Here is a 27,550-nt window from a genome sequence, read left to right on the forward strand (position 1 = left end):
GGTACAGCCACATGTGTAAGACAGTTGTGTGCATGTGTACACGTATGCAGCGGGGCGACCAATGGCACGCAGTGAAGTCCAACACGACGCGATAGCCACGAGGGGCGGGGCCATGCGCGCGGATGGGGCTAAATACACCCAGCCACCGGCGACTCAGTTGGGACGCGGCCCCTTTGCGTAGGCGCAAGGTGCCTGGGCCTCCCGCCCGGCCGCGCCCGGGGGGGAAGGCGCAGGGTGGGGCGGGGCTTGGGCAGAAAGACCCGGATGGTAAATAACAACTTTGCTCCTTGCCTGGCCCGCCCTCTCCCCCCGCCGGGGTTTGTCGCTAGGCGACGTCATGGCTGCCGGATCACGTGAGCCTGTCGACCAATGGGAAGGCGCGGCGGAAAATTTCGAATTCCAAGAGAGCAGCCAACTGTCGCGAGGTGTCAGCTCGCGCTCCGCTGTTGAGCCGAGCGTCCCGGAACCCGGTGAGCGGGGCGGCGCTGCTCACGGGCCAGGCCTCGCCCGCGGCCCGAGCAGCAATCCTTGGAAGTCCCCTGTGTGGCCAAGCTGTTGTTAAGGTCCGTTCTCCCTGAAGCGTTGTGGGGCTTCTTTAAAGAGTACGTCCTACTTTGTTTCGCAGTAGCTCTTGCTTGAAATCTCTGCCTGCCCCACCGTGCCATTTAACTACTTCTTTGTTTCTTTAGCTAGGCCATGGCTGGGGAAAAAAGCTTGAAAAAATCCTTCAAGGACAGCCTGGAGGACATAAAAGAGAGAATGAAAGAGAAAAGAAATCAGAAGTGGATGAAGCTGGGGAAAGCGAACCCGATCCTGTCCGCAAAGCACAAAGGAACAAGTAAAGATGTTGTAATGTTTAGTTTCCAAGCGCGGCTGTCAGCTTGGCTGATGTCCTGCCTAAACCTGCTTTGTTTTCTTGCAGCCAGCAGTTCTGCGCAACTCAGAAGCGTCCAAGAGAATAACCGAGCATTGGCTCTGGCATTGCAAGAGGAAAAGACCAAACTGAAAGAAGCGCAAGAAGTCATTCTGCAATTAAAGAAAGAATATCAGTATCTGAAGCTTCATCTGTTTGGCTTGGAAAGAAAGCTGAGGTCACAGCAAGCAAAAGAACCTGCTGAGGTAGCCTGTTGCTGTAATACCTTTTTTATTTTAATTGAAAATAGTCTGAACCTTGGAAAGCTCCTTTGCTTTAGGAAGGGGTCTAGGCTGTAGCCATGTTGGTCTAAGGACATAGGCAGACAAGGTTCACTGGGTGAATCTGATGTCTTTTATTAGACCAACTCAGATAGCTGGAAAAATTCTTAGCAAGCTTTTGGGTATAGATACCCTTCATCGGGCTGAGGAAGCATCTGAACTTAGTGTGTGCTCTTCCTGGATATAAGAATATGAGTAAATTTCTTCTCTCTATGCACCTTGAGTAATCCCACTGAAAGGAAAAGTTTAAGCACATGCCTAAGGTTTTTTTGCATGACTGGGTCACTAATAATATACATCCTAGGTCAGGGATCAGTACCATTTTTGGGCAGAGTGCTAAAACAACCCACAACTTCAACTTGTAAGATATTGGCATACTGGAGTGGATGGTGGGGGAGCCACGAGGGGCCAAATCCTTGTGGCAGCACAGCCCTGCCCCTTTCCCTGCTGTGTACCCGGAGGTGTGCATACCAAAGCAATATGTCTTTGGGTGCCGCAGTCTGGCACCCATGCTGGGTGTTGCCCACCCTTGCCCTAAGTTTTTTCATTTCTGATCTAGAGGTGCTGAGTAGTTGTAACTTTTGGACTCAAGTTGCTTATTTTTAAAAGTGCTTAACTCAGGTCATACCAGTCCAGGTCTGCTACCATTATGATAGTAGGCAGTACTATCTGCAGCTGTCAGTGCCAAGAGCTGGGCATGGAGGAGCAACCTAGAGAGGGATACTAGTCTTTACCCTGGTGGAGGATAGAATAGATAGATAGAACAGCATAAACATTCTAATAAATGAATAATAAGACCCCTTTTACTATTGCAGAAACTAGATAGTGTGTTTTTTTGATATAATTATTAGTATGAGTCGAGGGTCAACAACATTTTTGGCCAGAGTGTCAAAAACACCCCAACCTCCACCCACGCCTTGACTCGGCGAGACAGACGGGCAACTATAGGCCCGTCAGTCTTACCTCTTTCCTTGGGAACCTCTTTGAGAAGATCCTCAAGGAGCACATCTGCGATGGGCCGGCTTCAGGGATGATGCTCAAGAGCAACCAGCACGGTTTCATTAGGGGCAGGTCATGTCAGACCAACCTGATTGCCTTTTATGATCAGGTCACAAAGGCAATGGAGGTGTGTGTTGCCGTGGACGTAGTCTTTCTAGACTTCAGCAAGGCCTTTGACACCGTCTCCCACCCCATCCTCATTAAAAAACTAGGTGACTGTGGCATTGATGCCTACACAGTCAGATGGATTGCAGACTGGCTGAAGGGTTGTACTCAGAGGGTGGTGGTGGACGGGTCATATTCAGCCTGGGGGGAAGTGGGCAGCGGAGTCCCCCAGGGCTCGGTCCTGGGGCCTGCGCTGTTCAATTTCTTCATCAGTGATTTGGACGACGGGGTGAAAAGCAACCTGTTTAAATTCACTGATGATACCAAAATTTGGGGTGAGGTGAGTACACTAGCAGGGTGGGAAAGACTGCAACAAGACCTGGATAGGTTACAGGAGTGGGCTGACATAAACAGGATGTGTTTCAATACTGACAAGTGCAGGGTGCTGCACTTGGGCAGTAGAAACCAGCAGCACACTTATAGAATGGGAAACTCCCTTCTTGAGAGCACGGAGGCGGAAAGGGATCTTGGAGTCATTACTGACTCCAAGATGAACATGGGCCGACAATGCAAGGTCACGGTGGCAGGGCTAACCGGACCTTGTTGTGCATCCACAGATGCATCTCAAGTAGCACTGGGGAGGTGATCCTCCCCCTCTATGTGACGCTATGCGCCCCATTTCAGGAGGGATGTAGACAACATTGAGAGGTTCCAAAGGAGGGCCACCCACATGATCCGGGGACAACAGGGCAGACCCCACAATGAAAGACTGCAGGACCTAAACCTGTTCATCCTTCACAAGAGAAGGCTCAGGGGGGGACCTGGTGACCATCTATAAACTCACTAGGGGGGACCAGCAGGGTTTAGGGGAGACGCTGTTTCCCCTAGCACCCCCTGGCATGACAAGGAACAATGGACACAAGTTATTAGAGAGTAGATTTAGATTAGACATCCGCAAGAACTACTTCACAGTTAGGGCAGCTAGGAGCTGGAACCAACTTCCTAGGGAAGTGGTGCTGGCTCCTACCCTGGGGATCTTTAAGAAGAGGCTTGATAACTACCTGGCTGGACTCATTTGAGTCCAGTCTTTTCTCCCGCCCAGGCGGGGGGTCGTACTTGAAGATCTAGAAGGTCCCTTCCGACCCTACTTCTATGATTCTATGACAGATGGTGGAGGACCCAGGAGGGACCCGATTCTCATTGCTGGCAGCAACTGCATACATGCCTTCAGGCAGATGGCAGGGGAGGGGCTGGGGTTGTGTTGGTCCAGGCCCCTTCCTAGCCATGCATCCTTAGGGGTGCATGCAGCTGTCAAAGAGCTGGTGCCAGGGCTCTGGACCCCAGTGCAGCTGTTTACAGCCTGCTTGCTGCTGCTACCCAGAGCCCAGGCAACCTGTGGCAGGCAGCTGGGAGGCTGCAAACAGCTGCAGCAGGCCCCCTAGCCCTGGCTGGGCTCTGTAGCCATGGCAGCTGCACGTATGCCTCCACTCAGGGCTGGGAAGGGGCCTCAAGAAGTGGAGCCCTGGCCCCTCCCCCACTTCCCTCCCTGAGACCATGCAGCCACTACATAGCCTGGCTGGGGCTCTGGAGCCCAGTGCAGCTCTTTGCAACCTCCCAGCTGCCAGCCACAGTTGGCCTGGGCTCTGTGCAACAGGGCTTGCAGCCTCCTGACCATCTGCTCCAAGCTGCACTGCCTCTATGGCCTGTGGTAGCTGTCCAGAGCCCAGACCAGCTGTGCCATACTAAGCAAAATTGGCAGGGGTTGCTGACCCCTGGTACAGGTAATTAATTTAGCAAATGTTTTCTTTGGAGCCATACTTACACAAACAATGTACACTGGAATCAGTCAAATTTGTATTAAAATAAATTATTCAGTTTACTAAGAAATGCTTAAATTAAATCATATTTCTATGAAAATAAAATATAACACCCAGAGTTGAATTATACCAAGTATGCCTGGATTCAGTTAAATAGTCAAGTTTTTTAGAAACAGATGGCCAAAATTGGGTTCCTAAATCTGTATTTAGGCTTCTGTATAAAAAGCTGATTTCATTTATTTAAATGGAATTGTTCAGAGCTAATTAACTAAATCTTGATGTCTTGTTAGGTATATATGTCTTCCTTCTGGCCACATTTTGTTTCGCCATCCTGTTTTATCGTCATTTAATTAACTTTCAGTCATTGAACTAGTGTTAAATATTAATTTGAATCAAATATTAAAAGCCATTGTGTTTTATTACCTTATTTTTATGATAGTTATATCTTCATCCTCATTTACGGAGTCTGTTCCTCTTCAGTTTCATATTTTAGTCGCATATATTTATTAGTCCTTTTACTCACCTTAGCACGGTAGTAGTAAGTAGCAGTATGGTATAGTATAGTAGATGGGGGAAGTATGATTTTTATTTTTTATATTTTCAGATTTCTAAGAAAAAATCCAAAACATTAATTGAATTTATGTTTTCATGAAAAATTTGGCATAAGACACTTTTATTTTTTTTTATTTGACATTACTTTTTTGGGGGCTATTTCTCTCTAACTGTAGGGGAAAAAAAGAAATTTTTGTGCACCTTTGCTATAATGTTATATAAAAGGATACTTAAAAATCTAATCTTAATAGAGGGACTGTTATGTGGCTTGCCAAACATAATAAAATTATTTGTTCTTTCTCTCTCATTAGACTAAACTGTCAGCTTTGAGCAAGATTATTTCTGAAGTTGCTCAGAAACTCTTGGACACGGCTGACCTTCTTCGTCCTGCACAGGACTTGTGTTTCACGGCTCTAGTTAAGTCCATTCTGTATTTTCCCCCCCCCCCCCATCACATTTAAATGAATTGTAGAAGATTGTGAGGGGCTTTTTTTCCTTAGGATTTTTTTCAAAAGTGATCTAAGAGCAGAAGTCCCACTGACTTTCAATAGAACTTCTGCTCTTAAGCAGCTTAAGCACTTCTAAAAATCCTACTCTTTCTAAACACAAACTGGATGTTTGACACTGTTCAGAAAATTAAGGTGGAGAGCTTTTTGCCTAAAGTATATCGGTGTGATACATCAAACTAAATGACTTAATACTATAGACCTGAAATCCTCCCATCAGGGCGGGAAAGCAAGATGCTGGCAGTACAGTAAATAAGGCAATGCAATTATTTAGGGTTATTAGAGGCATACCTTAGTCCAGACTCTACATTTTTTTTACATGTTAGTAAACTATAGAGGATCCTTTTTTCCTTTTTTTTTTAATTTTAGGGGACAGAAAACTCTGACAATATTTAGCTGTGAAGATGTTACATCTCTCTCTCTACTCTGTCATTTATAAAAATAATTTCTGAAGGGACATGCATGTTTGTGTCTGTCTGTGCCATATTTGGCCCAGATTTGTTACTTTTTCTACCAGCTTTTAGATAACAGTAAAGGTCCTACAACAAGTCATAAATTATTCTTTTAACTGCTGGGTTACTAAAACCTGACTTGAGATTTAATACTTTTTTGCTTAAAAACATACATGTCTAAGCTTATGACTTTGTGAAGTCTTACCAAAAGGGATTTGAAAAGAATGGCACTATACTACTATATTTATAACCAAAAGGGAAATTCTGCTGTGAGAGCACTTCAACATAACTTTTTTTTCAAAATTGACTTTAGGATATGTCAATACTACAGACCTTCTAAATCTGTATATTGTCTTTCTTTTTTCAAGAATTCCTGTAGAACAGTAGGTGCTCATCTTAATGTTTTACTCATTTAAAAAAGGGGAAAATTGACCACCATTAAACTGACTACCAACAAGTAGCTATTAAATGCACAGAGCAAGTCTTTTTATTTCTATCACTTTAATAATGAGTGATTATTAACTGTAATACATATAATATTTTCAGACAAATGGCTTAAAGCAAGGTTGTCAAAGATCCACCCTATGGAGTCACATTATCTGGCCCCAGAAAGGCTTCTGGAGGGACTGGGAATTTGGGGCAGGGTCCCTTGCTAACTTCTTGTGTATGGAGCCCCATTGGTGGAAGCAACAGGAGTATTAATCCCTGTGATTCGGGAGCTCATAACAGTTAATATTGCTGTCATTTGTCTCGCCATTGAAGGTGGTGGGTCCAGATCTGGCCTGTGAGGAGCCACCCTGCTATCTAAATACAGTTTGTGGGGCCAAGGTTTAAAGGTGTCCCTCTTTACTGCTAGTATGATACATTACCACTTTATACAGCAAGATCTATTTTGCCCACAGAACAAGAGAATGTGTTCTTCAGCACATGAAGATAACTCCAGTATTTTAAGACAAGAAGATTTTTTGTAAGTATGTTTATGCATTTATATTAATCTTGGAAAAGTTTGCTGTAGTATATGAAATATTCTGATTTAACATCCTTTCAGGCCGTCTTAATAGTAGTGAAGGATGAGCCATGCTGACTAATAAGATGGCAGGCTGCCTTTCAGTCCTCTTGGTCACAGTGCTCTAGCTACCCTGCATCTCGCTTCTATAACAGGGTTCCGGGCACCCTAGCCTTACGGGCTATGTATGGCTCCAGCCGCTCCTTTACCACACCCCAAGCCTCACTGATACCCCAGACATTGTTCAGTCTGTCTGGCTCTCTGTGCCCTCTCTGGCGCTCGGGCTCTCTGCAGCCCCCATCTCTCCCCACACCCTCTGGTGCTTGGGCTTTCCGCACCCTTGTCTCGCAAGCGCGCCCCACAGGCACTCTTCAATCACTGCCCCCTTTGCTCTGGGGCCTCTTTGCACTGCCTCCCTTTGCTCTGGGGTTACTGCAGCCTTGAGGCTCAGGTGGTTGTAGCCGTGCCTGGCCCCAAATTTCCTCCTCGGGGTCTCAAACCCCCTTCAGGGTTCAGGCAGCCTCAGCCTTACCTGGCCTCTGATTCTCTGTTCCCCTTCTCAGGGCTGGGGTCAGTGCACCCCCAAATGCTATGCCCTCTCTGGCACCGGGTTCCCCACATGACCATGGAGCCCCTGTGAGGCCTCATCCAACCCCTGATAGCCTCACCCAGTCCTCCAGTCACAAACAGTAAACAGAAAGCTCAAGCCCCTAGGCTGCAGCATAAATTAAGCCATCCAGCTATAACCATATTCAAGCCTGTCACAGGGTTTCTCCCTTTCACCCGTAACAACTGCCCACGCATCCTAGCCTCTTCCTTTTCCTCGCTCCAGCAGAGTTCCCACCCCTATGGCTCAGCCTGGGTTTAAATGGGAGCCAGGCCTTACCCCTTCCAGTCAGCTGACTCACCAGTTTCCCTGGCAACCCACAGCTATGCTTCTTTATTACTACTGTGGCTGCCCTGGTAACCAGCAGCTGGGCTCTTTACTGGCTGCTCCACAAGTAGCAGGCACCTCAGTGCCCTGCTACACACCTCCACTCTTTATAGGAGCAGAGCACCATAGTGCTCTGCGACAGTGTACATTTGTGTTGCTATTACTGCTTATTTTGAGGAAAGATCTTGATTGCTGAAGTCTTGTTTGTGTGTTTGGGCAATAAAATGTGTTTTCATTTCTGGTGTATGGCATTTGCTTAGTGATTGATGGGGCAATCCCTAAGCAAAACTGTTCCCTAATAAACTGAAGTGTCTGCACCTTCTTCAAAAATCAGGTTAAGGATTACTAATCTTGAAATATCTGGAAGAGTTGTTCTGTTCAGTGCAACAGAGAACTGTTGAAGAGTGAAGATTATCGCTTCCACGTATATTCAATATCATTTGACTTTGGGAGGGTTGGACAGCCCTGTTTTAGAAGGTGATGGTCAAAATCTCTCGTATGCAATAAATTAGTGGTTGAATTCCTGGAATTTTGGTACAGGCATTTTCCAAGGATTAAAAAAATGCTAATGTTAGCTTTATTTTTTTAAATATTATGCAGTGCTAAAAAGTTGAATGCCTATACAGACATAAATGTTGGAGACGAAAATCTAGTGGCAGGAAAAAAAAAAAAAAAGGCTTTCACGTGAAAGAACATACAGAAGTTTAATATTAAATTAAACCAAACATGCCTTGGCATAGCTCTCATATGAGATTTTAAGTACTTTAACTAGAATTGGTAAAGGATTAATATAAAAGGAAGTAAAGGAAGGAAATTGCTGTAATAAAGAGATAAAAATTAATTGTCCTAAGACATGCAATTAACTTTCAAATCTTGTTCCTAGGAGACTTCCACAACGTGTTCTTGTTGCAGATACCAGCACAGCATGTGAAATGCTTAGAAACAGAACAGAGAATGATACTGATACAAATGATGCATATTTTGTACCGTATTTGTCGCAGGCCCTTACAAAAATGACTACAGACACAGGTAACCAAATCTAAGTACAGATTACATGTGTGTGCATTTTCCTTTCCATTTAAAGCTACAGTAATATGTAATAACTTTTTTATATATATACAAATAACATAGTTAAAGCTTCTAAGCAATGGTCTTTAAACCATCCCTTTCATTTTCTTTCTGGATTTTGGCTTTCCTTTTTTGGCTTTTATTTTGTAAAATGCTGAACTTTAAAAAGAAGAAAGGCTAAAATTAGCATGCTATTCAGTCCACATTTGTACATCAGTAACTTTTAAAATAATGAATTTTTAGGTTGTTTGATCAGCACTTAAACTTCCTGAAGGACAGTAGGTATGTAGCAAATATCGAAGATGCTTTTCTTTTTAATCTTGTGGAAGAGGCCTTCTGTATTGGTTTCCCTTGCTTTATGCTGTACATGTATTCCTAGAAAATGGTGCATGACTCAAATTCGCATAAAAGGAACCCACTCTACAGTGTAACAAATAGGGATACATTCCAAGATGTCAACTGTACTGACCCCTGCGCCGCTCCTGGGGCAGGTGCAGCTGCAGCTGCCCAGCAGCCCTGAGTAGCGGCCGCAGGCACTGCTGCCAAGCGGCTTCATGGCTCAGCTCCCAGGGTGCTGCACTGACAGGACTGTACTGGGCTGTGATGTGGAAGAGCTGAGCATGGGGTTGTCCCTGGGCTGGGGGCTTCACAGCGGCGCCATCGTCATGCTGCCCCTCACATGTGGCGTTGGCACAGGGATGGGGGGGAGCCCCCCGGCACCCCTGGATGAGCTGCCTGGGTTCCAATTGTCCCACCACCTGGCCTGGGCCCCACTCCCTCCCTCATTGCGGGGGCCTTGGTCTATTCCCCCCCCACCCCAAGCCCCTTCACCCCCTCCCCCACAGACTTACCTGCTTGGGGGAGTGGGGGTGCATGCACCCACAATGCACCTCAAAGCAGCTGATTGTGGGCTTCTACCACACTGATCACATCAGAGTGAATTTACCTCTCATATAATTAATTTTTTTTTTTTTGTAAAAAGGGTCATCATAGAAGAGCAAATTTGCACATACAGAGGGAAACCTGTATATGCTTGCCCAGGAGTTACAAAGTTTCTGGCTGTTCTTATCTCCAGGGTTCCTGGTTTTCCTTGATTTTAAAAAAAAAAATAAAAAACTGCAAATTCTCTGATTTAACACCCCCCTCCCACCCCACCCAAATCCATGATTAAAATGAAAGGCTTCTTACTCTTCCACCCGCAACCCCCTGCCAGAGGAGGCCCCCAGCTGCCAGGGCTACGGGGCCAGGGGCCCAGGTCCACAACCCCCTGCCCCTGGCAGGTGGCAGTGGCTGCTGCAACCAAGCAGAGCCTGGCTCTGCACCCGTCCTCCCCACCCAGCTGTGGCCTCAGGAGGGGCCCACTCCCCCCCACTGCACACACTTCTGGTGGGCCAGGGCTGACTCGTGCCCTCCAGATCTGTGTGTGGGGCAGGCTCGAGCTCCTGCCCTGCTGCCCTCCCCTGGGGCCTTTGCAGCCCAGCAGGTATCATTTGGTGCTGCAGGGCAGAGTGGGGCCATGCAGGAAAGTTGTGTGCACCTGTGAGCTCCACACTGCCCTGTGTTGTTGTCCCTGCTGCAGCCATGTATGCAGGGGACACATTGCCAGGGCAGCGCAGAGGTTGCAGCTGCAAGCAGCTTTCCTGTGCAGCCCCACTCTGCCCTGCAGCACTGGGTTGCACCCCCTGGAAATACAGGATTACAAACTTAGTGCATTTTGTATGCAAAGTTAGTGGAAATTGTATGTCCGGTATTATGCTTCTGGAGAGTATGTAGCTGGAGGAATGCTCTAAAATAAAGCTATAATGAAACATTTGTGCAGAAAAAGAAAATAAATTAAGAATGAAGCTAGCCAATGAAAACATTCATAAACGCCACCAGAGGTTGTGAGGTGGGGAAAGCATAGACTAGAACAGTGTTTCTCAACCTTTTAAGTAGCAAGTACCCCCTAACTTCTGAAGATTTTAACAAGTACCCCAAAACTCAATTTTCCAGGGGATTTTATATTTGCAAACTAATGTGTGCCATTTGTTGGAAGAAGGGCTGTGTATATAAGGCCATTATATGACAGATGTCTGATCTGGTATGGGTAGGGTTGCTACCTTTTATACCAGGGGTGCACAACTCAAGTATGTACCTGGCCTAGAGGTGATACTGGCCAAAGCTAGGAGGCTAAACCCGGTGCCATGCAAAGTGTTGCATGCCAAATTATTACCGGGGAATTTAAAGTGCCATGCAGTGGCACACTAAATTTTTTGCCATAGTTTTGAGAGGAAAAGAGGGCAAGAGAGAGTGATGAGGTACCTGCATACCCCCTGCGTATCTCTCTCATACACCCAGGGGTACGTGTACCACAGGTTGAGAAACAATGGACTAGAAGGCAGTATGTCATGTAGAAATTACGTTGTATACCTGCTGGTAAATTTAGAAAGAATAACCTTATTTAGGTACAGGTTTAATGTTTGCTCTTGGTGCACACTTTTTTTTTTTTCTGTAACATGATTGTAAAATGTAAAATATTCAGACCTGAACTAAAAAAAAATGGCATTACCTAATGCCAAAGCCTTCAAGAAGGGCAAAATATATTTTATCTTCTAAGTACATGAATTAAACTAGAGTTATACCTTGAAAAAACTGGGTCCTAGCTTAGCTTGGAATTCCTTTCTGGAGACTCTGTTATAAGGGCTGTTTCTGTAGTTGCTTTTATGCTGTGAGTCAATTGACTTAAGAAAATTCTAAGATTCAGAAACTTAAGCATTTGGGCAAACTGCCAATAAATTAAATAACTCCCAAGTCAAAAATTCAGTTTGTATACTTATTTTTTTCCTTAAATCTTAAGGACAAAGATCTAATTTTCATCTGGATAAACTGGAAAAGTCTAAGCTGAACAATGTTCCTTCCACGAAAGACAATATGGAAGTTGGTAATATGTTACCAAAAAATGTGTCCACCAGGCATCGCTATTCAAAGTTGAAAACTTGGAATGACCACTGCATCTATAATGTTGACCATTCAGAAATGCCTGACTTGACTAGAGAATTTTATAAGCAAGATGAAATTGGACTTGAGGAAAGTTTAGAAGAAGGTAATATAGAAACTATAGAACCAAATCTTTCTCAACTAAATAAAAACAAGATCAACCTGGAGACAGTGGTGGATCAGGCAAATAAATTAACTGACATGAACTGCTTGGTTGTAGAACCGAAACTTAAACAAATTAAGCTTAAAAGCAGAGAAGACTGTCGAACAAGGAAAAAGAGAGGAAAATCAGAAGGAGCTAAAAATCAAAATTCCAGAACAAAATCCAAAAAGAAGCAAAACCAGGATGAACAAAATTCTTCAAAAGAAAAGCTGGATTCATCTGTTAACTCAAGAGATGCTTATGATTTTCTTTTGGAGGAGAGTGTCCATGTCACACCTTTCCTTCAAAATAAGGTAAATAATAGGAACAATGATCTGAAGGACAGAAAGGATCTATCTGAAGATGAAATAGACAGCAGTGAGTTAAATGACTCAGAAGTGGATTCAAAAGATAGCCCTTTTGTGCCTTATCAAAGGAAGTCAAAATACAGGAGGAATTTGGAGGACGGCAACGATACAATCCCAATCCCAACAAGAGCACAATCTAAGAGACTTCTAGTTTTGAATCAACAGAAATATTCATGTGAAGAAGAGTCTGAGAGTACTAGAAAAAACAAATCTATTGGTAAGTAAACTGTTCAGAGAGCACATATATTTAAAGATAGTTCAGGTGTGAGGCAAATCAGAAAACCAAAAAAACATAAAAATAAAAAATAAGTGTCCTATATTGCACTATGGTGTAGTAGAGGGGTGCTCAACACCCGGCCCACAGGTCATATCTGGCCTGCAGCACCGTGTTATCCAGCCCACAGGGCTCCCCATGAGTTTGGAAACTTGACAGTGGGGAAGGGGTGGCACTACTCCCCTACTGCCACATTTTCAGACCCAATGGGAGCATCAGACCTATGAGAAGCACCAGCCCCGTGCACTGGGTTAGGTGACCAGTCCCAGCAGGCAGAGATATGAGGGGGCACTGCCAAGCTCTCGGGGTCCATGTGGGTATAGGAGGGGATGGGGCCAGGTCCCTGGCATCCAGTTCCCAGCTGGAGGAGGTGGGGCTAGGGCCCAGTCCCACCATCCCTATGCCAAAAAGGCTGAGCACTCCTAGTGCTTCTAAATGAAACTTCTTTGTGTTCCAGATCAAGACTTTAAACAGCCTAAAGAAAATCACTCATCTAAAAACACCATTATAGAAAGACTGTAATCTGTTACAATAGGTCATTAGCTTTGCTGTAGTTAAAGTTGTGAAATGCTAGATGTTTCAAAATGGCTCTTCTAGCTACTCTAAAACCCAAATGTTTAACTTGGATTTTGTTTTGCTTAATTGGGATGGAAGAAAGGGTTAGTGACCCAAACTTAGTATCATTAGAGCATGGGATTTCCTACATCTTCCTTAAACATCAGCATTTCAGGAAAATCTCTTGGGATACATCTAAGCTCTGCATAGAACTTATTTGTGTGGATACAGGGATGCACTAATGCAGCAGCACTACTTCTAGTTTGGAAAGAGGCACAGCATGTCTTGTACCACAGCACTGCTTTGCAGTGCCAGCATCTCAGCACGGTACTACCTTGTACAAAATACACTCTATCATCTCCTTACGGTTTCCCTGCCCCCCATGAACTGGTTGATGACTAGAAGTTCCTGCATTATAAAGTTTGGGATCTTGGTGGCCTGACTTTACAACCCCTACCTAGCACTGGCTATCCTGCCTGCCATGCCCCTTAAGAGAAGTCTGACAGTGAGGCTGGGCTTGCCACTTTTTCTCTGCCCCCCCCAAATAGTTTTTTAGAGGCTGCTATTTAATATGTTGGTTTTTATACCTTGCTCCTCTTCTGGATGTTAGGCTTGTGCAGTTTGGCAGGGCTCCCACTTAAGCTGTTTTCATTACTACCCCAAAGGAGCTTGCCTTTGTTGCTCCTGTTTCCCCCAGATGGGGCAGTTGCTGTCATCAGGGCATAGACATGTAGCCAAGTCTGGATGCCCAGATTTAGACCACTAAGGCAAAAAAGTAACAGAATGCCCCCAAAGTTCTAGTATACATACAGCTTTTTGTCATGCTAACCTAGATGCTTAGGCAAAACTCGGCCTTGGTGAGGCCGCAGCTGCAGTACTGCATCCAGTTTTGGGCTCCACAATTCAAAAGGGATGCAGAGAAGCTTGAGAGGGTGCACAGGAGAGCCATGCGCATGATCAGAGGTCAGGAAAACAGACTTTATGATGAAAGGCTGAGAGCAATGGGGCTATTCAGCCTTGAAAAATGCAGGCTTGGGGTGATCTGGTGGCCACCAGGGGTGCTCATCAGGATCTGAGGGAACATCTGTTCACCAGAGCCCCCCAAGGGATGACAAGATTGAACAGTCACAAACTCTACTGTAACCAATTCAGGCTGGACATAACAAAGAACTGCTTTACTGTCCGAACCCCGAAGGTTTGGAACAGACTGCTGCCAGAGGTGGTTCAAGCACCCACTTTGAATGCCTTCAAGACACATTTGGATGCTTATTTTGCTGGGATCTTATGATCCCTGCTGACTTCCTGTCCCTGGGGCGGGGCTGGACTCAATGATCCTCCAGGGTCCCTTCTAGCCCAAATGTCTATGAAATCAATGAAAATAGCAGAATGCCACCTCTAGTGAAGACTAAGTGAAAGCAATGTTTTGGAATTAATGGTTCAGGCAAGGAAGAAAATGTGGTATTGTTTAGCAAATCAGGGATAGTTTGCGTGGCATAGTCTGAGTGTTTGACTTTAGGCCACATGGAGGTAGTTGCCGATTGCTACATGCGATCTAAACTAGAGGCTTTTTTTGTATCGAGGAAGACGTGGTCTACTTACTATATGAGCTCTCTTCCCAGGGTGTTCTACTAGAGCAGGGGTGGGCAATTATTTTGGACAGAGGGCCACTTACTGAGTATTGGTAAGCCATCGAGGGCCACATGACAGGAAGCCAGGGGCAGATAAATTTTAATTTTCTAAATTTTTTTAGGGGCCCCACAGGCTAGATAGAATGGGCTCGCAGACTGCATTATGCCCACCCCTGTACTAGAGAATCTCAAATGGCAGAATGCTAGTATGTATGCAGTTAGCGTGTTGGGGAGAACTCAGAAGAGGGCAAAATGAAGTTTGTTGCAGGTATATCTGATACACCTTAACACTTGTAGTTCCTGTTTTTTGGGAGTTTTGAGTGTAGCTGAACTCAATATTCCAGAAGGGGACAAACTACCACTGAACAGCCTCAATTGTTAAGGTTTGCATTTGTAGTTAATTTCTCCTTTTTTTGCAAATCTTTTTATAAAAGTCTTTTAAAAGAAGGAAACTTATTTTAAAGTGATGACTAGAGAATCAACATTGATCTAACTCAAGGGTGGGCAATTATTTGGGCACATGGGCAATATAAGGAGTTTTGCTGAGCTGTCACGAGCTGGGTCAGCACCCTGTCCCCTACAACGGCTCACCAAAACTCCCTGTGTGGAATGGGGCCATCAGGTGGCAGGCAAAGCCAGGATCACAGGGTAGGGCAGTGACAACGTGGGGCTATGGCAGAACCATGATCCACTGTCTGCACAGCCTTGCAACAGGGGGCCTTGTAGGGAGTGGATTGGGACTCTGCCCCAGCCCTGCACTGTCACAGCCCCAAGACCTGGGCACAGCTCCCTCTCCACCTGGCTGAGCACCCTGCCCATGAGACTCGCAGCCAGTCTCAATAGAGATTCTGGGATTGCAGGGTGGTGACAGCATGGGACCAAGGTAGAGCTGCTGCCTGCGGAACTGGGGTCTTGTCGCGGCCCCACAATCCTGGGGTCTTCATGGAGACCAGCTGGGAGCTGCATGGGCAGGGCGCGTGGCCAGGCGGAGATGGAATTGAGTTTGGAGCAGAGATCTTGGGATGGTGACAGCACAGGGCCAGGACAGAGCTGCAATCCGCTCTTTGCACACTCCTGCCTGTGAAACCAGTGCCTGTCACAGTGACCTGTGGGCAGTGACTTGTAGCTTGGCCCTGGCCGCATGTTGTCACCGCCACAACATCCCAGAGTCTTTTCAGCCCCACCCACCTGCCTGTGGCTCCATCCCAGCCACCTGGCCATGCCCTTCCCATATGGATCTCAATCCTGGCAGTGGGTGCGGAACAGATGAGCTAGAGTACTGCTGCTCCAGCTCCACTGTGCACCCAGGGGGGCCACGTGCCCCCTGCACCTGACACAGTCTGGGCTGCCTCCCGCACATGGGCTAGACGGGACTAATGGACATACCGCAAGCCAGGCAAAATCCCTCAGCGGGACAGATTTGGCCTGCAGGCCGTATTTTGAGACTAACTTGAGAAATGGTCTGAGATAAATCGGGTGAAATTCATCTAGGGCAATAGGGACAGAAAAATTTCTTGCACAGATATAGAATGGGGAAGGATTGGCTAGGCTGCGGTGCTGCAGAGAAGGACTAGGGGGTTACAATGTGTTCTTGTTGTAAAATAAATATATATATTCAACAGCATATTGGGTTGTATCAATAGTAATGACATTTGCAAACCAAAGAAAATTATTCTTCTCTTCAGCACTGGTGAGGCCTCACCAGGAGTAGTATGTCTAGTGGGTTTGGACTCCACACTTCAAAAAAAAAAAAAAATGTGGGTTGATTAGGAGTCCAGGGGAGAGTAATAAAAATTATTAGAAACCTGGGAAACATGACTTATGGGGAAATGCAAAAAGAACCAGGGTTATTTTAGTTTGAAGAAGATGCAACTGAGGGAGGGATTTGCTAAGTCTTCAAATACCTGAAGGACAATTACAGAGAGGATGGAGATAGGTTTTGTCCATGGCTGGGAGCATACAAGCTGCAGCAGAGTAAATTTTAGGTTGGAAATTAGGAGAAACTTTCTTGGTCGAGCTGCCTAGAGATGTATGGAATCTCCATCCTTGGAAACTTTCAAGAGCAGGTTGGGCAGACACTTGGCTGGGGTGGTTTAGTCAGGGGTTGATGCTGCCTCAAACAGGGCCTGGATTAGCTGACCTCCATGAGATCTCTTTCAGCCCTGATTTCCTGTGATCCCAAACAGATTTAATAGTTTACATATCATTTAAGACTGAATACCTTGTTACTTAAAGAGGTACATCCCCCATCTGTTTGTGCCCAGTTTAGCATCTCATTAAAGCTTGTTACTTTGTTATTCAGAGCATTGTGAGAAGTTGCTGATCAAGCCACTTACCATTTTGTCCATGCAGCAGGGTCTCTTCCCAGGCTGTTATTACTGCTGCAGCAACCAATATGGGGAGGGAAAAGCATTCAGTTATGGGTCTTTCAGGAGTAAGTAACAAGTCCCCAGTCATGTTAGGCAATTTCCTGGCTGTCAAATAAGCCCATTACAGTTTAGATTGCACATAAAAATATGTGTTCTCATTTTGTACATAAGACATGTAGCAGATCATATTTGGCTTTCTTGTGAAAGCAAAAAATATACATTATCAAATGGGCTATATAAAACAGAACTGAGAGTCGGTAATTTGCAGGTGTTTTATTTTCCCCTGTCCCTGTTGTTAGGAATAGATAGGAAAGCAGAGGGCAGACAGGGCAGGGACTGAACCAGGGATTAAAAGGCCAAACAGCTAATGAAGCAATTAGCTACATCTGGCCCTAGGAGAGAGGGGCAGAGGGGACAATCATGTGAACAAAAGGAGGCTGAGCTGGGGGATTTAAGCCAGTCTCTGAGCAGGCTGGGGAGCAGTCCCAACATGCAGCAGGGAGGGGAGCCTGAGACTGGAGTTGCAGAAGGCAAACACAGGCCCTTGCAAGCTGCCCAAGGAAGCTGCAGGTGATGAAAGGTAGGACCTGCAGGCAACACACTATCCCTGGGGAAACTTTATGAAGCAGTTGGCTTGTGTTTTTTTCCATTGCATTTTGGACTTGTAATTGGAGGACTAGATTATAGCTGTAGGGAGGAGGCTACAATGAGGGGGTGCCTGAGAGCACTTCCCTGCAATAGATACCAGAAGTTGGCCCCACACCAGAGGGGTGGAGAGTAGCAAAGTGAAAGTGGATCCGTAGGGGAGGGGGGCTGCTTTCAAGGCAAAGCTGATCCCTGAAGGCTGAGGTCTCAAATAGAAGGTTAAGGTGGAGGGTATGGTCAGAGACAAAGGAGCCATAGCTGTGACAGCTGAAACCCCGAAAAGTGCTTGGAATCATATACGAGCACCCCCTGAAAGGGGAAGTACTAGAGAGGGAGCAAAGGCCGAGGACGGTGCTAACTTGATCAGCTGGAACATGGGTTTTCTCCTTTAAGGAGAAAAACACAGGAAACCGCAGGAACCGAGTTCCAGCCTGCAAGGGGCTGGGAAGAGCAGGGGGCAGGCAATGCTGCATGCATGCACATGGCAGCTAGGCGATTTAGTGGAAAGCTCCCTCCAGGTATGTCTGGGAGGGAATCGCAGGCGATGCATTGAGGGGGGTGGAGGGCACAGGTGATGCAGGGGGAAGGGGCATGTGGGCCTCCCAGACTTCTGCACCCACAGTGGGGTGCAGGGCTGCAACTGGACTGGACCAGCTCCAGGCAGGACCCACCTTCACAGCCCAGTGGGCAGGACCCAGCACCGCCATAACTACCAAGGTGAGGTGCCCCCAGCCCACCCAGCAGCACTAGGGGACACAGTTCCACACTGCTGCACCTCACATTGGTGGCTACATCAATGAAGTGCTCCCTCCCACTCTGGGTCCCACCTACTGGGCTGTGGAGGTACCAACCCACATCACCTGTGCTCACACCCCCACCCACCCTCCTGCCCCCATTCCCCACACATGCTGGGGGTGGTGAGGACTGTGAGTTAGGAGTGAGGGACACTGGCAGGGCCAGGGGGCTGTGGGTCAGGAATGAGGGGCACCAGCAGGGGTGTGAGGGCTATTGCTTGGGAGTGAGGAGCGGTGCCAGGGTGCCAGCACCGCAAACCAGTGGGGGGCACAGTCACGACAGGAGCCACATCCTGGTGAATGAAGGGGGCAGGGGACCTCTGATATTCTATGATAAAAAAAATCAAAATTAAATGCCAAAATATACAAGTATTTTGAATTTCATGTAGTATAATGATTGATGCACTGTTAGGTTTCCAAATAGCTTTAAAACTAAATATATATCAATAAAACATTGTGTTCAGCTGATACCTATACATCTTTCTATATATGTATATTAGTAGTGTTTTATTTTAACTGAAGGAAAAACATGGATTTCTAATCAGAGGGTCTGTTTGGGTGTTTTTGTTTCTCTTTTTAAACAGAGAAAACCAGGATCCCTGCTGATCAGGACCCACAAGGTCATGCCCAGCCCCAGAGACCACTTTCCCCCAGCAGGCAATGGAGCAAAATCAAAGTTGTGGCAGGCAAGACGCCTGGAGGTAAGGTGACACCAGGTAAGGACCTACAAGCTGGGTGAACCACAAGGGGGATCAGTTACCAAGGTAGCTACCCCTTCCCTCCCTTGGCTATCACATTCTAGGCAAAACGGCAAATATCCCAGAGGCTAATGATTCCACAACTAGGAAGATCAGCCATAAATCTAACACTAGTGAAAGCAGATCAAGTAAAATCGCATTCACCTCTGCATAATGAGATGAGAATTCCTCTTTTAGACAAGTATTGTAGTATTGCAAAGGGTAACTTTTTTTTATTATTTTCTATTATCGTAGCACTTAACCCACATATGCTGTACCAACATAAAAATCAAATATCTAGAGTGCAATCATTTTTTAAAAGTATTGCTAATATCCACCCTTCCTTCAGGAAGTAATTTATGCATTAGGATCTGATTCAACAGAATACTGCTGATGTCAAATAACTTCTAAAACTATTGTTGTTAATTTTTTAGTGAGTTTTGACATTGGGGAGCTTCTAGAAGACTGGAAACAAGCAAATATGCTACATTTAAAAAGAATGAATTGTATGGCTTTACTGTAAAGGTTAATGTAAGCTTGATAAGCCTGACATCAATCCTGAGGGAAGTCATAGTAGGGATAATATGGGACTTATTCATAAATTAATACTAATGAACATTGTGACAAGACTTATTTTTTATAAAACTTATGTTTTATGGGCGTATACATTTACTGCATAAAGGTATCTATTATAAGAGATTTTACATATTTCTTCTTCACATTCTGAATAATGTGAGCCCTACATAAGATGCCCATATGTAGAGAATTAAAAGGGGCTAACTGTTAAATCTCAAAATAGTTCTAAGTGGGGGGTTGATATTTGGAATGTCTAATAGATCCCATGGGGATCAGGTATTGGCTCAAAGGTCAACAGCAGTGATTTAGTAAGAAAATCAATTTGCACCATCTGCAAAATTTTACCAATGTTTAAGTGGTAAATGTTGATGAGGACAGATTGATTATACAACTGATCCAGATTCCTTGGCAGATTGAACTTGTGAACCTGTTTTAATATACTTAACGCAGTTCTCAAATTAACTGGGTCTCTGACCCCCTTGGGGCCTCTTCAGAGCTCAGTTCTCTCATTTCCCAGGCTTCTAGTCTTTTTTGTAGCTCTTTACTCATTTAATCATCATCATTGGAAGCATGGACACAGCAACCCAGTAATGGCTTCAACACCCAATGCAGAGGCAATATACTTCCTCACTTCAACTTGATATTCCAGTGCCTGTGCATCCAAAGATCACGTTAGCTTTCTCTTACCTACCATCTTGTAATGAAAGCTCATGTTCCATGGTTTATTGTATAGGATCCCTGCATGCTGTCAGAGTTTAGGAACTGCTGTACTAGAGACCGTTATGAGTAAACTAAATGTCTACTGCCTACTATTAGTACAGAAAAACATTATCAAATGGTTGGAAGATGAGGTTAGACAAATTGAAACTAAAAATAAGGGGCAAATTTTTAAAGGAGTAACTTTTAAAACAATTTACATGTAAAATCTGCTCTTTTCCTATATCATTTAAGGTTCTTCTAAATAAAGTCTAGCTAGATTTCTAAAAACGATGTTTTGAGCAGAAGTTGTGGGCTTTCTGCAGAAATTACTAGCTGAAATAAGAAGGTTCAATGAAGTCAATATGTGGGATTTTTTTTATTTTTTGTGTTTTAAGCCAATTATTAGAGCTCATTGGTATTGAGGACTAGACATCTTTTTCTCAATGGGGAAACCTTTCAATCCTCAGTTTAGGAAGTATTACATGCAAGTGAATTTAAATGAAGAATAGTTGTAGAACAATGCAACACTAACAATAAATATTCATTACATCTTTCAGCTGTGGTACCTGCCCAGTCATCTGAGGGTGCTCGTCTTTCTCTCTCTGATGTTACCAACTTCTCATTTCATGACAAAAAAAATAGCATGTCTCAGCCAGTCCTTAATAGTGAAGAAAGAATAGGAGCTCCCAAGTGCAAACGCAGATGTACTGTCAGTGTGAACTATAAGGAACCAAATATTTCTGGGTTAGTATATTATTTGCTGTTATAAGCTGTTGAGGGCTCATTTACAGGTTGGGCTTGTTAGTGGACTTGGATTTTGTGGGGAAAACATCTTAAATTTGGAGGCTTGGGATTTGCAAATTTTGTATTACTAATAAGAATTGTAAAATCTGACTTCCAAGCTGTGAACTACACTAATGTTTTTGCATTTTTAACAGTTTTTTTCAAAATTTTACAATTTCACTAAATTATTTTGACAGGAAACTCAGAAGAGGAGATCCATTTACAGATGCTTGTTTTCTGAATTCACCAATTTTCAAGCAGAAAAAATCTGATGGAAAGAGTTCTACTAAAAAAAAATCTCTGTCCAAATACAACGAGGTGTTTGTTGGTTGTCACTGAGAAATCCTTGGACACCTTGCTGTCAAATTTTGAGACTGAAAGTCTGAAGAATAAATTTGCTATATAAATTGGTGCTTGTAAAAGTGCCTTTACTCTTATATGGTCTTGAAATGTCTCCTCCTTCAAACCCCAAGAGGGAAATATAAATGTATGTTTGTACAGAAAAGTACATTCCTCTAGCATATTCTTTAATTTTAGGTTGTACAGGAATTTCAGTAAGGGATAAAAATGTATCCTTTTGACCCAAAGATCATGTTGGGTTCTTTTAATCTAAGCAGTAATTGACATTGTGTTTGGTTAGATGAGCAGCTGTGTGTGAATTAGGACTTTTGAATACTAGATTTGTCAGTCCCTGCTTGCCATAACACCTTAATTGATTATAGATAAATGATGATAAAAATGATTTGATCACTTAAGTGTTGACTGTAGATATTTTTTTTGTATTACTTAAACTGCTGTAATTTTAATGTTGAAGCTTATAATAAACATCTTGGATGTTACAATGTGTCAAAGAAATTTTACTTTAATTGAAATTAGCCAGTTTTTGAAGAATGGCAAAAAATCTCAGAACTGTAAAGAATGTGTGTTTTTTCGTAGAAGCTGGTTTTTTGTTTTGCTTTTTTTCCCTGTGATTTCAGATAGTGCACTGTAAGTATCATTTACAAAAAGATAATGCCAGAAGGCAATGCAAATCTTAGCATGCCAAGCCAAAATGCTGATTTACTTGTATACCAAGCCCCCCAAAATTAGGCTTCCAAAATTGGGATGCATGTTTTAGCAGAAGCTTACTTTCTGCCCAAACAGAAACACCCCACTTTGTTTCCTACCCTATACAATGTTTAAAAGCAACTGCTGGGCATCTACTATTCAGGCAGCTGCCTGAATGACTTAATGGCTTATTGCTATTCATTTCAGGTGTTAATGAGTTCTCTCCTTTTTAATGGTCTTGATATTCCACTAATCAAACTAGCCTTTGTTCCAGTGCCTCTTTTTTTTGCTGTTCCCACTCTTATTTTTGCAGTGCCACAGACTTTTTAGCTATTTTCAATCTTGTAGAACCACCCTTGGGGTGACACAAGTGGACATAACTGAATATATCAAATTATGATCTGTTTAACAGTTGTCCTCACTGCCCATAGTTATAGTGGTATGGACACTGCAACTGTCCTAGGCTGATGTACTCAATCAGATAAATGCCAGTGTTTTAAACAAGGTACATTCATGACATCTTCTATTTTGTTGCTTTGGTGGAATAAGGAGTTTGATGAGATCTTATTCTGAGCATCTGCTCAGAAGATTTTCATCTGAATTGATTGTGCCAACCCCTTCCTTTCCAAATGTTTCTTTTTGTAGTTCAGAGTCCATCAGTCTGCCACCTTCATCCCCCCCTGCCCACCCCAACACTCTAGTACTGAAATCACAAAAGAATTATCTTCTTTGGGAACAGATGGGATGACAGGACTTGGTCAAGTTTAGACCAGATCCCTTTTATCACCTGTATCAAGGGTCAGGTCACATACACTGATGACTCTTTCATGTGGTCTCTTGAATACACAGGGTCATGAGATGCTTACTGAGGCCAACTGGATGTTCTGGCATTTGAGTAACTATCCTGGTCTTCATAGCAAAACCAACACTCTGGACATGTCTTTTTGGCTCTTCCATGAAAAAAAGCATAGCCACCACCATGGTCCACAAACTGCCCCCATCCTGCACATCTGATCTCATTAAGCACAGTAATATCAAATCATGCAAGGTCTCAGGCCACAGGTGCTGTCCTTCACTAGATTATAGAGTCAGACCACAGAGTGATCCCACTAGACAAGATTTTTCTAATGGGGTAAAATGAAACATCATGCTTGGGGCATTTATGCTTAGATACAGCTGGATCTATTGCTTCCATACATTCTGTGTTACTTCAATTCAGGCTCCACCACAGGTGGTATGGCTGCTGCAGGGCAACAGGCAAAGTATCTGGAGGGTGACTGGAGCTGAATCAGCCCTCGCACTCCTGCCAATGAGCACCATGTACCCTGGGGTCCCCAGACAGTGCAACAGGTCATGTCCCTCACCACAGCCTACTGGTAGTCCAGTAGGGCAGATTCAGCCTGTGGGCCTTGTTTGGTACCCTTGTCCTTGATAAATATCAACACCCTTCTTGGAAGAAACTTAAGCAGACATAACTTTTGTGGTATTTTCTGTATGTTGGATTACATTTTGTAAATATCCACTGCTGTAGAAGCCCAGTTCTAAACAGATCTAGTATTAGGCTTTTCCATAGTATGGTTGGAATAAAGTAAAACTCCTGAAGGCACGGAAAGTGGAATTTACTTACAATAAATATACCTTAATTACAACCGGATTTGATGGGGACGTACTATAATTGTATTAGTAACTAGGCATCCAAGTTTTGGTTGCTCTGCCTATCAAAACCAATTAACATCAGCGTATAAGGGGCATCTCAGAGGACTGGTAGCTTTCTATCAAGTAAGAGGGGCAAAAGTCTTTACATTCTTGTTTTCCCACATTTACCACAGTAAATAACCCAGAAAGTTGTCCAAAGCTTTTGCTTGCTGCACTCTGGCTAATACGCCAACAAGAGACCAAAAGCAACCACCAAGGTATTCTCCCAGACCAAACATCAAGTGGGGCAAGACAAATTAGTTCTTACTCCAAGTATGATAGATGTTTTTCTCTAATTTCATCATTCCTTTCAAGAGCATTAACATCCAAAATTGTACCAAACTGAATAGAAGTGGGTAGTTAACAGCACACTCTACAAACACCAGTGGGCTATCAAATGCAAGAAATGGGAACCATAGAAATGCACACATCTGAAGGAGAAATATAATCCAAACTTCCTCAGCTCTACTGAACAACTAAATCTAAAAGATTTATTCAAAGACACTGGTGCATGAGTGTTTCACCTTAACTAGCGTGAAGCAATAACTATTTTCTTTTCAGGTTACTGAAGCAACAAGTAGAAGCACCCATTTCTTCAGACCATTAAAACTCCCAAAGAATTCTTTCAGTGCTGAGTATCAGCCTACAGACCAAACTTTAAAGCAGGCACTTACAATGCAACTGGTACATAAATGAGTCTGTTCAAAATATGAAATTATAAGGTGTTTCAGAGCATATTTTTAAATGCAAAAACTGAGGAAATCTTTTCAGAGCCATTGAAATAAGAGACCAAAATAATTAGGCTTTTATATATTATTTAAAACTACTCTGTTACCAGTACAATATATTAATTTTACAAATGTAAAATTCATCAGCTATTAAAGCATTTTCAAAACCACACATCCTACTGTAGCTTCATTGCACAGTATCTATGAAAATATTAATTTTTAAAATTAGAAAACAAATGTTTTCAATTATAGAAGAGACAATCTCATATAGGGACAATAAGAAAATCTACCCAAAAAATAAACTTTCACAGGATACCAAGCTTAACAGGTGCATCCATAGGCCCAGTTTACAAAAGAGTTTTTAGCTGCTACCGGATGCTATAATACAATATTATCATTGTACCTTAGTTACAAATCTAAATGTAATTCCGACTGATTTCTTATATTAAGCATGGAGGCAATTCTAATATTAACAGTTCTGACTTTTGTACCACAAGTGCTTTAACTAGTTCTGATAACTACTTGCTGAAGATTTAGAACTGTGATTTAACATTGCCCAGGGATTTTGCAAGTACATGTTCTTCGTCACAATGCAGTATTTTCAACCTGATAACTGCTGAACTTTACCAATGTAATGTCTGTAATATAAAACATCTAGAAATGCAAGTTAAACTCTATTCTTTACAAATTTCAGTTGGAAAAGTAATGTCAAGTGATCATTTATTTCTGGCCTAAATTTAGTCTCTATTAGTAGGAAGGTAAGTACTTCCTATAAGTAGTGTAAGTGGTAATGTACAGAAGTGCTTCGTTTGATACTTAGCGATATACTAATATGAGCTGTATAACTTTAAATATGCCCCTGGATCTAAATACAACAGTTAATAAAATTATTTACAGTTGGGCTTGATAGAAAATCCAGTTAACCTCAGAGGCATACATGATAAGATAGAGACTGTAAGAGGGTGACATTCTGTATGCACAGTAAGCTAAAATCTGCATCATCTATCTTGGGAAATCTAACAAATTCTTCAGTACGTGGAACAGAAAATGGGGTGACTAATTGAAATACATAAAAAACGTAGCCCTATTAGAGTAAATAAAGGCAAGGATAGTATATACCTACCACAGTTTTTGAAGTAATTTCTGGGAACTTACGTCCTGCATAAGTCGATACAACATTCCATATCTAGTCAGAGAATATTTTTTTAAATAGTGGTTATGAACTCACAAATTATTTGCAGTTAAAATATTTGTCAAAAACAAAATCCATAGAAAAGTTTGTATCTATCTAGGATTTCCTTCTCATTTAAAGCAGTTCCTTTCATAGAGCCAATTGCTCTTCTCTCACTACACCTTAACTGCTGAGTGCCTCATTTAAAAATATTTATAAGATTCTACAATGAAACATTTAGACAAAACATTTCAGTCTTTGAATTAAATTGCAATTTTTTCTTAATGTTATATTTTACTGGAAAAAATAAAAACTATTTTGCAAATAGATACTGCATTAGAGAAGATAAAACATTCATGGTTCAGGAATTTTCTATCCAAATCCCCAAATATGTGCAATTTGCCACCAAAAGTTTTGAGGATATATCCAATAAAAACCTATTATTGAACATACTGCAACTGGACATGCAAAAGAAGTTTAACAGTAATGTTAAATATATTATAAAGCATTATTTTAATAAAATAAACATTTTCTATTATTTTAATATAATACATGTTTGCAAAACTAAAAGGGTTTTAAAAGTGCTAATTATAACACATAGTTTTCTTAGTATATATTAAAAGTTCTGTTTCTACTGGAAATGGAGTAGTACATCTGCCCATAAGTAGGCACACTGGCTGTAAAAAAGACAAAATTGTCATTTGTCAATTAATCCAGCTTCTTTAATTTTTGTGTAGAAGAATTTCTCCAGTATATTGGCACATTTGTAGTATTCACTCTCAGGAGGATTATACTCTCTGCAGTTTGTAAAGACCCGCTGTAAGTCTGCCATGAACAATTTCTTAGTCACGTAGTACCTATTCTTGAGTCGTTCGCTCATGGTTTTTAGATCTGTATGGGGGGGAAAAAAAGATTAGCAATCCTTGATTCCTGAAATGTTAAGAATGCATGCAGCAGTTAAGATGCACTATAGTTGCTGTCTATTTCTTTCTTTAGGTTACAATCCTTAATTACTTTTGTTTACTTAGGTACTGATCGCCTTCCCATTGATCCCACAGCAAAACAGTTACTTTCAATAAAGTGGGATAGGGGTTTTAATCACATGAGCATCTTTTTCCATGACCATGTATATATATATATATATGCAACACCTAACTTTTGCCTCAATTTTAAGACTCAAAGGAAATTTACAAAACACTTTTCACAGACAAGCCTATGAACTTCACTTCATTAACTTCCTGGATACAAAAAATCATGGACTAAATATAGATATTGGATTTATGACACATTATAACCTGCCTGACAAGTGATTCCCCAGGTATCTCTCCACTATTTACCTGCTACATTCAACCTCCTCCCACCCTAGCTTGTCTTTCACCCACTGACTCCTCTATCTACATCTTCACTGACTCCTCTATCTACATCTTCACTGCTTTCTTGCATGTATACCAGCCTCTGGCCTCTTCATTCATTCCATCCAGGAAGAGCACACACCAACTGCAGATGCCTCCACAGCCTAATGAAGGGTATTTAAATCCAAAAGCTCACTAAGAAGAATTTTTCCAACTATTTGAGTTGGTCTAATAAAACACATCAGACTTACCTGAACAACCTTGTCTGCCAAGGGCTAAAATATAAATATTTGTCTGATATTCTAGTTGTCTTTATCCTCTAAGGCAGGGGTTAACAACCTATGGCCCACAGACTGGACCCAGCCCACCAAGCAACAA

At 43.0% G+C, this 27,550-nt stretch overlaps 2 protein-coding genes across 8 annotated transcripts in view; one reads left to right on the plus strand and one right to left on the minus strand.

Annotated features, from left to right (window-relative positions):
• Positions 1-176: 176 nt before the first annotated feature.
• On the plus strand, positions 177-22,021 carry SGO1 (shugoshin 1). 6 transcript variants are annotated; one of them, XM_090046569.1, is made up of 10 exons: positions 177-602; positions 690-838; positions 923-1,119; positions 4,979-5,083; positions 6,528-6,592; positions 8,449-8,594; positions 11,470-12,336; positions 18,969-19,085; positions 20,954-21,140; positions 21,377-22,021. In XM_090046569.1, exons 2-10 carry the CDS (start codon positions 697-699, stop codon positions 21,516-21,518), a joined length of 1,968 nt encoding a protein of 655 aa, XP_089902695.1. In that variant the 5' UTR covers positions 177-602; positions 690-696; the 3' UTR covers positions 21,519-22,021. The 6 variants fall into 6 exon arrangements, with proteins under 6 accessions (XP_089902695.1, XP_089902693.1, XP_089902692.1 ...); XM_090046567.1 differs by having other exon boundaries at positions 179-602; positions 694-838; positions 18,969-19,100; XM_090046566.1 differs by having other exon boundaries at positions 179-563; positions 18,969-19,100.
• Positions 22,022-24,703: 2,682 nt separating this feature from the next.
• KAT2B (lysine acetyltransferase 2B) overlaps positions 24,704-27,550 on the minus strand; it is an 80,282-nt gene continuing 77,435 nt past the window's right edge. For both annotated transcript variants that reach the window (XM_090046572.1, XM_090046571.1), the window contains exon 18: positions 24,704-26,711. In XM_090046572.1, the coding sequence (XP_089902698.1) occupies positions 26,518-26,711 (194 nt within the window). In that variant the 3' untranslated portion in view covers positions 24,704-26,517. The remainder of the gene's footprint in view (positions 26,712-27,550) is intronic.

This window comes from Crocodylus siamensis, chromosome 5 (genome assembly GCF_052110815.1).
Source record: "Crocodylus siamensis isolate JL-2025a chromosome 5, ASM5211081v1, whole genome shotgun sequence".
NCBI classification, from domain to species: Eukaryota; Metazoa; Chordata; order Crocodylia; family Crocodylidae; genus Crocodylus; species Crocodylus siamensis.